At 37.5% G+C, this 14,148-nt stretch overlaps 1 protein-coding gene across 1 annotated transcript in view; it reads left to right on the top strand.

Annotated features, from left to right (window-relative positions):
- Positions 1 to 14,148, top strand: part of UTRN (utrophin) — a 603,735-nt gene that overhangs the window by 513,726 nt on the left and 75,861 nt on the right. Inside the window, 2 exon segments of the mRNA XM_030928184.1 lie at positions 1,766 to 1,840; positions 9,375 to 9,576. Of these exon segments, the coding sequence (XP_030784044.1) occupies positions 1,766 to 1,840; positions 9,375 to 9,576 (277 nt within the window).

Here is a 14,148-nt window from a genome sequence, read left to right as displayed (position 1 = left end):
TTTACAGGGGAGAATGTAATTGTAGGTTTTACCTCCTTCGTATTGAGTCATCTTAACCTTCAGCTTTGCACGCAAAAATATATATATAAATATACAGTTACAATATAGCCAACTTCAATTCACTGCCTTAAATTTGCTTTTGGCTCACTTTTTATTTAGTACATGTCATCAACTTAGCTCACCTGGTTTAAATTTGTCTAAATTGTTAAAAGCTAAATTCATTTTTATACAAAAATGCAAGAAAACACAGATGAGAATTCTGATTTTGTTTTAATTTCTAGGGCAATGTGTCTTTCAACTTATTGAATGTGTCTACTTCCTCTGTTTGGTTCAGTGTTTTTTTTTTAAAGTTTTCTCTTTGGGTAGCTAAGGAGATGCTGGAGAGAAGAGCAGCACCCGAAGCCTCCCTCTCCTGTTTCAATAAAAGGGATGCCCCCTTCTTAATCTCTTCAAATGTTGGGCTTCTGTGTGAGTTTTTATTTTGGTGGGTGAAGGGGCCTGCAAAAGTTGGACAAACAAAAGACATATTACTGGTTTGCTTAGCTTGTAAAACAAGGGGCAAATTTTGATGATATCTGAGTTTTCTTTTAACTCTACTGATCTCTGATACTCTGTCTTTAGGGGACGAAGAAAGAAATTGCAATATCTGTTGTTTCCAAAGAGTTGAGTATTGATTATAGGATCATTTTAATGAGATCTGCAAAAGGACAGAAAAACCAAATCGATCAGGATGGGAGGAACATATAATTAAGATGAGTTTCATGGATAGTGAGCTGGACAATGTGGCTGGAAGAAAATGAAGTGTCCTTGGGGGAGATGCCCCTGGAGGAAAATCTCCTTTATTGGGAAAAAAAGGAAGGGCCCTCTGCCTACTGTGCAGTGCATTTAATAAGCTGTGCTTTCTCTTCATTAACTTCCTCTTTTTCCTACCAACGGACGGAAAAGGGTGGTACCTCTTCTCACCCATCATAAGGGTCATAGTGACACTCCTATGACAAAAGACAGGTCAACCAGAAAAGCACAAGAAATTTACTTAATCAAAGTTTTACCTGACATGAGAGCCTTCAGAAGACTCAAAAACAACAGGGAAAAGTATCTATTTTTACACTTAGATTGAGTGAGGAATGGATGACTGCATGGAATTGTGATTGGATGAAAGGGTATAATTTAATGATAATAGACTGAGAAGGGAATTCCAGCAAGGCCTATCTGTTCAGATTCTTCTTGGCTTCTCCCTGCAGCATATTCCTCTAGGGACAGGATATCTGTCGCAGGAGAATCTTCAGGAGAGAAGGGTGAAGGTCACAGTGAACTTGCTAGATTTTATGGCTTGCTTTGGGCAAGAGGAGTTCTAGTTTTTATGACCCACCTTGGGGAAGAGGAGTTCTGATTTCTGTTTATCACTTTGGAAGAAGAAAGAGGGGCAGGAGACAAGAGATCCAAGGTCAGAGAGACCTTACTTCTGAGGCCTTTCAGTCTCCTTCATTTCAAAGTACTCAACCCACCATGTTCTGAGCCCTGACACCTGTTTGAAAATACTTTCTTAGAATTTTCTGTGTAGCACTGCTTTGAGATGTATCCCACCATGGTGCTAATGATCATTTAATTTTTTTCTTGGATACTTGTTGGGGAATTTGGGAGAAGACTTTTTATTTCAGGCAGACATAATATTTTTTCATCATCCAAAGTAACCAAATACATTCTTGGCATTCAATATATATTCAATAATAAGCCTATCTTCGAATTGTTCCTTTTTCTATTTCAGCTGACCTGAATAACATACGTTTTTCTGCCTACCGTACAGCAATCAAAATCCGAAGACTACAAAAAGCACTATGTTGTGAGTTATTCTACCAAAGTTAATCAATCTGTTACTTGAATTGCCTTTAAAAAAAAAAAAAAAAAAAAAAAAAAAGAGAGAGAGAAAGATAAATGAAGAGGATGGAGTGTTTGCCGAGTTAATCTGGTTTTCAGTGTGCCTCACTCAAGGAGTTGGTTTTGTTTCTATAAATGTTTTATTACTTGCCCCATCAGTGTGCAGTACTAAACACATGCCATTCTTACTTGGAGAACAAAATTAACCAAAACACAGCAGTAATGTAAAAAGCTTTTTCAAAAATTGTGCTGCCACCCAGTTTAAGAGGATTAAATCAAAGAAAGTATTAAGTCATGTGTTTTCAGTACCTGTTGCCCATTTGGAAGTGTAGAGTTCCAGTTTGTCTCAATTTGTATGAGACAAATGTATATAAAGAAACACTAAAAAATCACATTCCTGATCTAAATTTGAACTGGCACCTTAACAAGTTAGATAAAAGGCTCTGTTTTCTTTTAAATATATCTTGAGACATTTAGTATTATCAATGCATTTTTCCTGTGGAGGATGTGTTCAGAGTGGAATTCTGTGACAGTCCTTTCATCAAAAGGATATTTCCCCCCCAAAATAACCTAAAATTAAGTAGCAGTGTGAATACTTAGCATATAGATTTATGCTATCTGGATTCTATTTGTGGTTGTAGTTCTAATGATTGAGTCTACCCTAGACCTTGTCAGATAGTTGATATGGAAAGTGATATTTACCTATTCTTTTAAGATAGGGTAAATTGAAAAGATCCAAGTATTCTTGTTTGCTACCTTTTGTTAACTGTTAATATATGTCTAGGCAGTTCAGTGATGCTTTGAAAATTATGCTTTGAAAAATGATATGTTAGGGTTGAAAAATCTGCTCCTTGAAAGTCAACAGAAATTAGCAATAGATTTTAAGCTGGCTACATGAAGAGAGTTGAGGAAAGAGAGGTATAATGTCATTCAGAGAAAACAGCAATGCAAAGCTTGAAAATAAGAAAAGCTTAAGCTATATATGGAAGAGAGGTCTACAGGGCTGAGAGACACCTCCAGATAAGGCAATGCAAGGAAGAATGAGATGACCTTGACTCTTGCATAATCCACAGAACCTCAAAGATAATTAGCAGGTTGTAGTAGTTGCAGCAAGTGTTGCAGAATTACCAGGACAAATAAAAGAAAGCCACCACACTCTAGCTACTGATCAGTATGTTGAGTGAAAAGAGAATAGGAAGTAAATTATGAACACACAAAAGGGATGTTTGGTCTGCGCAGGAGTCTATGGTGATAGCAGTTTTGAAAGAGTCTCAGCTGCACCTCCAGGATCCACCTGATGGGTATGGAAGTTCTTCTCAGGCCTGATGAGCTGTAAAATGAGGACAGAAGACTCAGCCACAAAATTTCCATTGACAGAAGACTGTTTTGTGTCGTTATGAACATGGTCCCAGTTTTCAACAATACTTCTGGGTGGATAAACATATGAACACATTTGGTGTTTTCTTCTCTTGGTTCTTTGGATTCCTAAAGAAAAAAACCCCCTCCTCAGCTCTTCCCCTCAAACCTGAGATGAACAGAAGGGACCCCTCCAACTTCTAAACTAAATTGGTAGTGACAAACAACTAAATGACAGAAAAGAGCTAGCTTGTATTGGATTTCAAGTATCTGAGGTGCTTTTTTCAGAGACAACTGGCCTTCACTTTTCCCACTGCCTTCTCCCACTACCCTCCAGCCAAGGCCTGTGGGCCACTCCTGGAGCTCACCAGTTTATTATTAATCTGCTTCTTCCTCTCCCTTCCTTTCCATTTACTAGAAATACCCTGACCCTTTCTCTGCAATGGCCTATAACCCTTTATTCCTCCCAAATACTGTTAAAGATTTACCTCTTTTGGAAACATTTACAAGCTAATCCTACCTGTCTCCACCGTTTTCCCAGTAGTTTATGATTTCCTGTAATAGCAGGTTTTCTCACCTTAGTGGCAAGTGCTTGCCTTTGTGTGCTCGAATAATGTTAGGTGGATTGCCCTGTCTCCACTGTGAACTACTTTTGGTCATGGCTGTCTCTCATTATGTGCAAATCCCCACCCAGCATAAGGCAGAGGGCAGTGTCATTGTTCATTCATTTGTTGGGCTCCAAGATTGTGCAGGAAATAAAACATTATAAAGGGACTTGATTCTCACAATCAAGGAACTCATATTTGGAGAACGTTGCACAGGGACCCAATGCCCTGCTTACAAAAGATTCCTGGTGCCCGCAGAACAGAATGGTCTTTGCCTGGCTCACCTCTTTGTCCACCTCCTTCCCTCTGCTCCACCGGGGTATCACCATTTCATCATGCACTTAGTGATAGAAATGGCAAACTCTGTATTCCATTCCTCCTGCCTAAAAAGCACTTGTCCTAGCTCTTTGTATAGGTTGGTGCAAAAATAATTGCAGTTTTTGCCATTAAAAGTAAGTTAGGATATTTCATTGAAAGTAATGGCAAAAACCTCAATTACTTTTGAACCAACTTAATACTTCTGTTCTTCCCTTGGCTGGTACACTCATTCCTGTAGTTCTCAATGTTGTGGATCACCTCTCTTTTAATGAGGTTTTCTACGGCTCCTCGTAGAACTGTTCTTTTCCTTAAATGACACTTCTGGTGCTTGGTTTAGACACTAAGGCAAAGTGTCAGTCATAATTTTTAATATTCTGTTTATTAGTTATTGTTTGCTTCTCCATCATGGGAGGGATAAGTCTGTGTTCTTCTCTACTTAGGATCTCAGACAATTTCTGGCACAGAGCAGGGGTTGCTTAGGACACACTGAGTGAATGATTTGAGTTTGAAGGTTATATAGCAGTACGCCAGAAGACGTGTCCAAGGAGATTTATAGCAGCACTTTTTAATAGTAAACTTATTCAGTTCTGGCATATTTATAAATATAGTACAGCAACAAAAATCAATGAGCTAGTAATCAACATCAACATGATTTAATCTTAGAACTATAAAATTAAATGAAAAGATTAAATAGCAGAAAAAAATTTCTGCCACTTTGTTCCATTTATATGTAGTTCAAACCTGTGCAAACCTAACTGCTTTATTTTTTAGGGACACATAGACACTTTTAAAAACTGAAAGTGAAATGCAAAGGTTAATGGTTAGCCCCGTAATTGTAAGAGGATGTAATTAGGCAGGATTTCCAAAGGGCTTCCAAGATAGTGGTAACATTCTATTTTTTTTAGCTGTGTGATAGACTAATGGTTATTTGTTCTATTATTTTCTTTTAGACCACACATATGTATTTTCTGTATTCCTTTGTATTTTGATTTTGAAACTTTATGTGATAGGTAATAACAGAAAGCAAAAGAGAAGTATGTTCTGAGGACGAAGAGAGTCCCCTCATTATGAAGAAGAAGGCAGGTTTCCTTGATTAGTGGGCATATGAGCCAGGCTATAAAAGGCACCTGGGATTTAGGCATGAGGCAGTTAATTGGGGATAAGAAGGGAAGGAGTTATCTGTGTGAGAATTAAGGTGTGGATGGTGTTCAGGGAACATCAAGTTATAGAGTCTGAATGGAATAGCTTAGCTATTTGTCCAATATCCAGAAATTTCCTTAAAGTTAGTTTAGGTCAATTTGAAGGTCATTTCTTTCCTGAAATTCCTTTCTATTTTGTTCCTCAAGTTCTTATTGTGTTGTATTTCATGTTTGGATATTTTTCATTGTAGAACGGGAAGCCATGAGGCATTTTCTTTATTGTGGGAGTTTACAGATAGGGCCAGAGGTGGAAGTATGCTTTAGGGAATAGCTAAGCAAGACCAAAGGGCAGAGAACAGAGAATGGGTAAATAGTTCAGGCAAAGGATGAGCCAGGCTGAGCTGACTGGGAGTTGCAGGAAGGGAGATGAGGGTCTGGATTTTTAAGGCTGCCTGGGGGAGAACTGATGACTGGGGGAACTGGGTGGTTGGTAAATTGTGGAGGGTAGAAGAAGGAAGGATGTTAGGATATTTCATGGTTTGCAGATTGGATTTCATCATGACAAGAAGGCCAGGCCTTTATGGGTAGAGGTTCCTGAAAGAGAATTATGTAGCTCTTGTAGGGATCAGAGCAATGATACGCTGGTCAAGTGTTGAGGCAGGAGATCAACAGGAGAAAAGAGAATCTGGAACCATCCAAAGAGAAGCAATAGCAGAAGTAAGGGGAGTGAGTGAGGGCCTCAGACTCACAGAGTGAAAGGCCAGATGTGAAACCTTGAGCTCTGCCTATATTTCTGCGGAAGAGGAGATAGGGGAAATGCTAAAATAATAATAACAAAATAATAATAATAAAAAAAGAATGGCTACATAGCTTGACACCTGGAGAAGTGTCAGAGAAGCCCAAGATTGAGTGCTAAACAGTGTTCATTGTTTTGCAGAGCGGAAGAATGATGATGCATTTCTATTCCATCCCCTGTGCCTTATATGTGGGGTTAAAGAAAAAGTCAGAAAGTTGGATAGAAAATGATTCTGCTGTTTGTTTCATTTACCACATGACTGAGCTGTCATTTGTCTCCCTTTTAAACTAGAAAATCTTAATCATAATTTTCTATGATTTAAATGCAGTCAGTTCTTTAAAGGTACGTAAATGTGACACACTTCAGGAAGATTTATGCTTGACTTAGGCACTAAGACAAAGTGTCAGAGTAAATCACTAAAAATTGAAGACATGATAGTCTGTGGGATGTGGCAAATCAGTGTTACAGCTACAGAGTGTATCACCAGGGAGACTTCAGAAAGAAATATAGGGACAGCCTGATGCAGGAAATGGACTTTTTGGAATTTGGTCTGTTGTCACCTGATGCCATGTGGTGATCCAATAGTAGTGCTGTGTCACTGGCATAATTAATGTTGGAATTCAGAAAACTTTGAGCCTTTTGGCCATATTTGAATATGTTCCTTGGTGTCTGTGGGGAGCTGTAGTTCCCTAGCTACTGCCCTTTATTAAACACTTTCCTTTGTCAGGCACTTTGCTTCTGCCCTCTAGAGGTTTACAGTTGAACACTGTACAGTTGACCCTTGACACCCAAAACTTAACATTAACAGTCAAAACATATTTGATATGCTATGTATTGTATACTCTTACTCTACAACAAAGTAAGCTAGAGAAAAGAAAATATCAAGAAAATAATAAAAGAAAATATATTTAATATTCACTAAGTGGAAGTGATCATCATAAAGGATGATCATAAAGGATCATCATCATCCTTGTCGACTTCATGTTGAATAAGCTGAAGAGGAGGAAGAAGAGGTTGGTATTGCTGTCTCAGGGGTAACAGAGGCAGAAAGGGTAGAGGAGGCAGGAGAGGCAGGCATCCTCAGTGGTTAACTTTAATTGGAAAAACTCCACGTGCAGGTGGACTCTCACAGTTCAAACTTGTGCTGTTCCAGAGTCAAGTGTACAGGGCAAAGAAACGAGGTAAGAATGACAGTGAAAATTCCAAGTGGTTCTTAGTTTTTTTCTGACACCATCTCTAACTCATATGAGGATTATTTGACTTATTTTTGCTATTAGCTTAAGTTTACCAATGATACATTTGACATCTGAAGGAAATGAATTGTTTCGTTATCCAGACTTGTATGTTTTATGTTTATCTTTTTTTTAAAAAAAAAAAAAAAAAAAAAGAAAAGAAAAAGAAAAAAAAAGTCTTCCCTGTTGAGTTGTTTTTGAAATCATTTAATCTGTACAGGTTTAAAGCAGTTCTTTTAATGTGTAGATAACTTGAAAAAATAAATAATTCTATGTTAGTCAGAGAGCTAGCATGGACACATTTCGTATATGTCTTTAAAAATTCAAAATTAGTAGTTATTGAATGGCTACAAATGGGTAAGTACAAAAGAAGCTATTTGTTCATTTTAGTTAACTGTCAGAATATGTCATATTTTTTTGAGAGAACAGTTTTTGCATCAGGTGAAGAGAAGTTGGTTTTATATGTATATAACCTTATTTTTTCTCTTTGCCTCTTATTTTTAATGCTAAAAAGTTAAATATATAGCATATATGTATATAACCAAATATTTTCTCTTTGCCTCTTATTTTTTAATGCTAAAAAGTTAAAAAAATAAGAAAAAATAAGATTAGAGTTCTTCTAGTCTAATTTTCTTATGCCAAAAGCTTAAATACAGAGACAGAGAAAGAATTTTATAAAAACTGATTTCTATGAGCAGACCTTGAGTTAATGTGGGCTCTAATTTTCCTTACCCAGATGTTTAGATTTGGAAGAGTCATCTCCACACTCAATAAATGTATAGATACATGGTAGTTTGGTAATCTGCTTTGTCTGTTTTCAGTTAGTGAATGAATGACTCAAAATTGATTAAATAAAAAAAGATTTTGTCGTTTTCATCTAAACTCCTCCTTCAGGCCTTTGCAGGCCTCCCCTTGGGCAGTGTGTGCCTGGCCCATGCATTTCTCCTGTTTCACTGTAGGCAAACACCACTCATGAGTAAGCCACACATCACCCACACCGCAGTCCACCATTCCTTAGAGCCTCTGGGCTTGATTGAATTCTTGCCTTTTCTCAAGCACTTCTCTAAACCTGGAATTCTTTTCTTACTTCATGTGGATCTCTTGTATTTTATCCATTTTTCAAGGCCTATTTCAAATCGCACCTCTCCAAGGGCCTTTTCCAGTTGTCCTTCCTCTCCTAGAAGTACTAGCTCTAGCAGAAATTTGCATATTCTTCTCATAGGGCATGTTTACTCCTCCTTTTAGTAAAGCCATCAGTATGTCTTTGAGAGCGGGGAATCTGCCTTTGCCTCCTGTGCACACCCTCCTGGCTCTAGCACCAGCCATGCCTACCATAGATATGGTGCACATGAAGAGTGAGAATGGGAACAAGTTTATGAAGACCAATGGATGTGGGGACTGTCCTGGGAAGCTCTAGTACTTCTTCTCAGCTACAGGTCACCTCTGTGTCAGAGCATCATCGGAAGTAAACCAGGTTAGGGCCAGATTGTGATCTTATAGATCAGGCTTGATTCAGCAGGCAGTGGAGAGCTGTTATTTTTCTACAAAACCTGTTTTTTAGTACGGAGCATCTTCCGTAAACTTGGCGTGTAATGATGTACATGATAAAAAACTGCTTGAGAACAATTAGTTTGGCTGTGATACAAAGAATGAAGAGAGCAGTTCACAGGCTGTTTGCAGGAGTTAAGATGAGGAGAGCAGTGTAATATTTGAGATGTGTTGCCATTTGAAGTAGATTGAGAGATTTATGCCTTGCTACATTTAAAAGCAAAAAGAGCCTGGCAAAGGGAAAACCAGAAAAAGAACGTAGGAACAATTAATATTCCAAAGAGCAAAAAATGGGATAAGATTGGGAAGTGACAGAGTCCAGATTCAAAAGTGTGAAAGTGTGGTAAAATGTAAGAATAGAAATGTGTTTGTTTCTTTAAAAGCTGAAATTTAGCTAAAAAGGATAGATTCCTAAATTGAAGAATCAAACTAAATACTTGAGACTAGAAATGCCTTTGTTATGTAATGTAATGACTGTACACATTCCTTCTTCTCCCCTGGTTAGTGGATCTCTTAGAGTTGAGTACAACAAATGAAATTTTCAAACAGCACAAACTGAACCAAAATGACCAGCTCCTCAGTGTTCCAGATGTCATCAACTGTCTGACAACAACTTATGATGGACTTGAGCAAATGCATAAGGACCTGGTCAACGTTCCACTCTGTGTGGATATGTGTCTCAATTGGTTGCTCAATGTCTATGACACGTAAGTTTACATTTTTCTCATTAAAATACAATCATTGAATGAAATATGTTAATAGAAAATGTCTGATTTTTAAGTGAAATTTTTTAATAAGTGCTTTCAAATTAGTTTCCCAGTGGAAATATTTATGTTTGTTGTTGAAAATGAATGACTTTACAAATCATTGAGCTCTTAACAAACGATAGAACAAAAAAGAATGTGTATCTTTCATTTTAAAACTTTGCTTCAATTTACAAAGACTGTCAAATTTATAGTATTCTTTGCCAAGAAGCTGGGGAAACAATATAGCTAAGTCCTACTTCCTTCTTGTTTAATAATGTCTCACAGTATTTCTTTTTTCAAAATAAAAAATCTTCTATTTATTGTTATGAATTACAATAATGTATTAGCTCATAATAATCTGCTCTACAATCTTTGTAATCCAACTGAAGAGTGATTTGAATGGCCATGAACGAGATAGTCTTTTAATATTCACTTTATTTGCATAGTGGTTATGTGTGCATGTGTATATATATATATGGTGTTTTAAATAATTTATGCTACAGGACACTTTAATATCTGTCATTTAATTAGGTACTCACTGTTACATAAAGCACACTCACAACTCCCAGCATAACTCATTTGCCATTACTTTGGCCCTTTTGAAAACAACAGTGCATTTGTGAAATAGTCAGTTCTAGAAAGACCTGCTGTGGGCTGACATTTCTGAAACATTAGGAATTACTTGTTGTTCTGGTAGGGAGTTAAAGTATGCAAAGATGAAATAAGAAAACTAGAACTGGGCCGGGCACGGTGGCTCATGCCTGTAATCCTTGGGAAGCCGAGGGGGGGCAGATCACCTGAGGTTAGGAGTTCGAGACCAGCCTGACCAACATGGTAAAACCCCCTCTCTACTAAAAATACAAAAATTAGCCAGACATGGTGGTGGGCACCTGTAATCTCAGCTACTTGGGAGGCTGAGGCAGGAGAATCTCTTGAACCCAGGAGGCAAAGGTTGTAGTGAGCTGAGATTGCGCCACTCCACTCCAGTCTGGGTGACAGAGCCAGACTCTGTCTTAAAAAAAGAAAAGAAAACTAGAACTGTTGTTCTGAAATATTTATTACTTCTTTATGTTGGAAACATTCAGAATCCTCTCTTCTATCTTTTGAACCTGTGAGATAAATTATTGTTTACTATATTCACCCTACAGTGCAATAGAATACTAGAACTTATTCCCCCTACCTATATGTAATTTTATATCAATTAATGAAACTTTCCCTATTCTCCTCTCTGTATTTTTTTAATTAGAAAAGTATTTTATCTTTCAGTGTTCATAAATATCTTAATAAAGTCTTTCTAAATAATCAGCCATTGTGTGCTTGAGGGCTCTTAAGAAACTCACTGAAGCACGAGTCTCAGCTACCATAATGAATATGGGATTTACAGTATCCCTGTCTGATATTTTTTAGTACATTTCATTTTAATGCACATTTTAAGTTCTCCTAAGGTAAAATATTACCATTAGCCTTAATCCACCATTAAGTTGCTCTTCAATAATTTAAATCCTCAAAAGATACTTTTTCATAGTAAATTCATCAAAATAGTTGGACAAAGGTGTTTTAACTACAAAGCCTGTAACTTAACTTTTACATCCCAGGAAAATTGCTAAATTCATAGAATACTTTGGAACTCCATTCAGTACTACAGAATATGGTAGAGGTATACATCTTGAACTACCTTTTAAGGAAGAACTGGGGAAGAGGTTCAGTTGCCTTCTATTGTCCATGGCTCTGACACACTGTTTCGGTTTTCTGGGTCTGCCATAAGAAAGAATGATGGACTGAATGGCTTCAACAAGATAAATTTATTTCCTAACAGTTCTAGACACTAAGAGTGTGAGATCCAGGTGCTGGCCAGGTTGAGTCTTTATGGAAGCCACTCTTTCTGGTCTGCAGATGGTCGTTTTCTCCCTGTGTCTTCACATGATTTTTCCTTGTCTGCTGCATGCTCATCTCCTTTTCCTCTAAGGACACCAGTCATATCAAATTAAGACACACTCTAATGACCTCATTTTAACTTAATTACATCTTTAAAGACCCTATCTCCAAATGCAGTCACATTCTGAGGTACTAGGAGTTAGGACCTTAACCTATAAATTTTAGGGGACACAGTTCAGTGCATAATGCACACATATGCTCTTTTCACCAGACAGCCCAAAGGGAATAGTGCCACTTCGTTGGGAGGAAGCAGTGTGTGAAATGGCATGATTCATATTCTAGGGAGTTAAATGTTGGCACAGTTCCACTTCCCACCATCAAATGGGAATGTGGAAATTGCTACACTTTGCCACTATTTCTCATTTAGAAAGACAGTATCTCAAAATTTCTCATTTTTCATTTCAAAGGAAAAAAAATCTTTCAGGACTAATCTCCCTTCTATGCAAAAGAAAGATGGCAAAGACCATGCTGGATCAGAATGGTGCCCATTCAATGTAGCTTTCTATCTTGGAGAAGAGTGTTGGGGATTAATCTATGGAAAAAACAGTTACTCTTATGACAGTAGTGTCAGATGGCCAGAACTGGTTGCCCAGGTTTCTCTAACAACCGTGATTTATTTTTTATTCTAAATAATAGTTATTAACTCTTTTCAACCAATAATTTTGAGAATCAGATAGAAATTACTATCTACCCTCCAATTAGGACATTACAGACTCATATATCTGTGAATCTGAGGAATGGTACCTTGTTCTAACACTTCTATTCATTCAGCCATCCTGACATTCACTCACTAACCATATATCCGTGACTGCCTTTCTTCCTGTCATGTGATATAGCCAGAACTGGTGTTTTCAGCTTCAGCCAGCTCTTGATAATGCACACACAGATCACAATATTCTCAAAGTAGAAGGATTTGGAGATCTTTAATTCTGCCCTTTTCTCTTTACTAATTGAAAACCTTACCCAGTGAGACAGGAGAATTTATCTACCTATTTCATATTAGTCATAATTAAAGAACTAATATTCAGAGTCTTTTGATAATCATTTGATTATTCTTATCATATTGCCATATCTAGGAAACATAGTACTTAAGTAAACAGTTTTTTTTTTTTTCCAATTTTAACGTGTACCCACCTCCTGATATTCTGAACTTTGTAAAAAAAATTTATTTTCGTCTGTCATGGATAACAATAATTCAGATTTTTGGTTCTGGTTGCTGTGTGGGTTGGCAGCTACTTAACATTGGCATCTTAATTTTTCATCTGAAAAATTGAGATTGAAATAAAAATATCTACTTTGCTTACCACACAAAAGGTGATTATGAAGGGCAAATGAACTAATATGTATAAAGTACTTCATAAAGATAAAATGGATTTCATTTATGAATTTGCAGCCTCAGTCATCTTCCCAGATTAAAAGGTCTTAATTTCACAATCTTCCTTCCGGATTTAATGGACATCAAAAGCATTTAAATCGTGATATAAAGCAATAGTCTGGAGTACTTGGTTTAAATATGGTTTTTTCCTACCAAAAATATTAACCTCATTTGCTGCAGTGTCATTTTTTCCACTGTTCCAAAGATGATATAATTTTATAAAGTAAATGTCTTTACAGTTAAACCAACTTAAAGAGTTGCCTATGAAAACTATCAGGAGACTAAATATTTCAACACTGGACTATGTCACTCACTAATATATTTTACTGTCTCCCGCTTGTCTCTCACATCCAGGTAGCTTATTTACATCAGTGTCCTTTATTGTCTGGTCCCACATAACCTGTACAGTTTGGTCAACCAGTTAACCCTGATGCAAGTCTCTGTCCCACCTGAGTGCATCTTATTTGTTTGTTTCGGTTTTGGTTTTTTTCAGACAGTTTCACTCTGTTGCCAGGCTGGAGTGCAGTGGTGTGATCTCAGCTCACTACAACCTCCAACTCCCGGTTCAAGCGATTTTCCTGCCTCAGCCTCTCGAGTAGCTGGGATTACAGGCACGCACCACCACGCCCAACTAATTTTTGTATTTTTAGTAGAGATGGGATTTCACCATGTTGTCCAGGATGGTCTCGATCTCCTGACCTCTTGATCTGCCCACCTTGGCCTCCCAAAGTGCTGAGATTACAGTCATGAACCACCACGCCCGGCCTGAATGTGTCTTATCTCTGATGCTCACACCCCTGCCTCTATGCCTTTGCTCAGGCTTTCTCTGTGATACTCTACTTTCTCCTACTTGGGACAGTCATGCCATGATATACCTTCTATGTCTGATTTTAGGTTTCTCTTCTCTGTCACATGTTGAAAAACTAATGACTACGTATTAGTATAGACTACATAGTCAAACTACGTAATGACTACGTATCACATGACTACATATTACTAATGATAGGCAGCCACAATCATCTTGTACTTGATTTTTGATTTCCATACGTAAAGGATTGTCTCATATATTTTCTAGTTGTGTTCTTATCTTACCTTCCTCAGCTAGTATGTGAGTTCATGTGGGGTAGGAATTATGTCTTCTACTTTTTCTCTTGGCCCCAACAGTACACAGAGCAATGCTGGTATCACAGTAAGCCTTCGTAACTGGTGATGGTGTGATGACT

The sequence above is a fragment of the Rhinopithecus roxellana genome, chromosome 4, assembly GCF_007565055.1.
Source record: "Rhinopithecus roxellana isolate Shanxi Qingling chromosome 4, ASM756505v1, whole genome shotgun sequence".
NCBI lineage: Eukaryota > Metazoa > Chordata > Mammalia > Primates > Cercopithecidae > Rhinopithecus > Rhinopithecus roxellana.
This window is presented reverse-complemented; position numbering and strand designations above follow the sequence as displayed.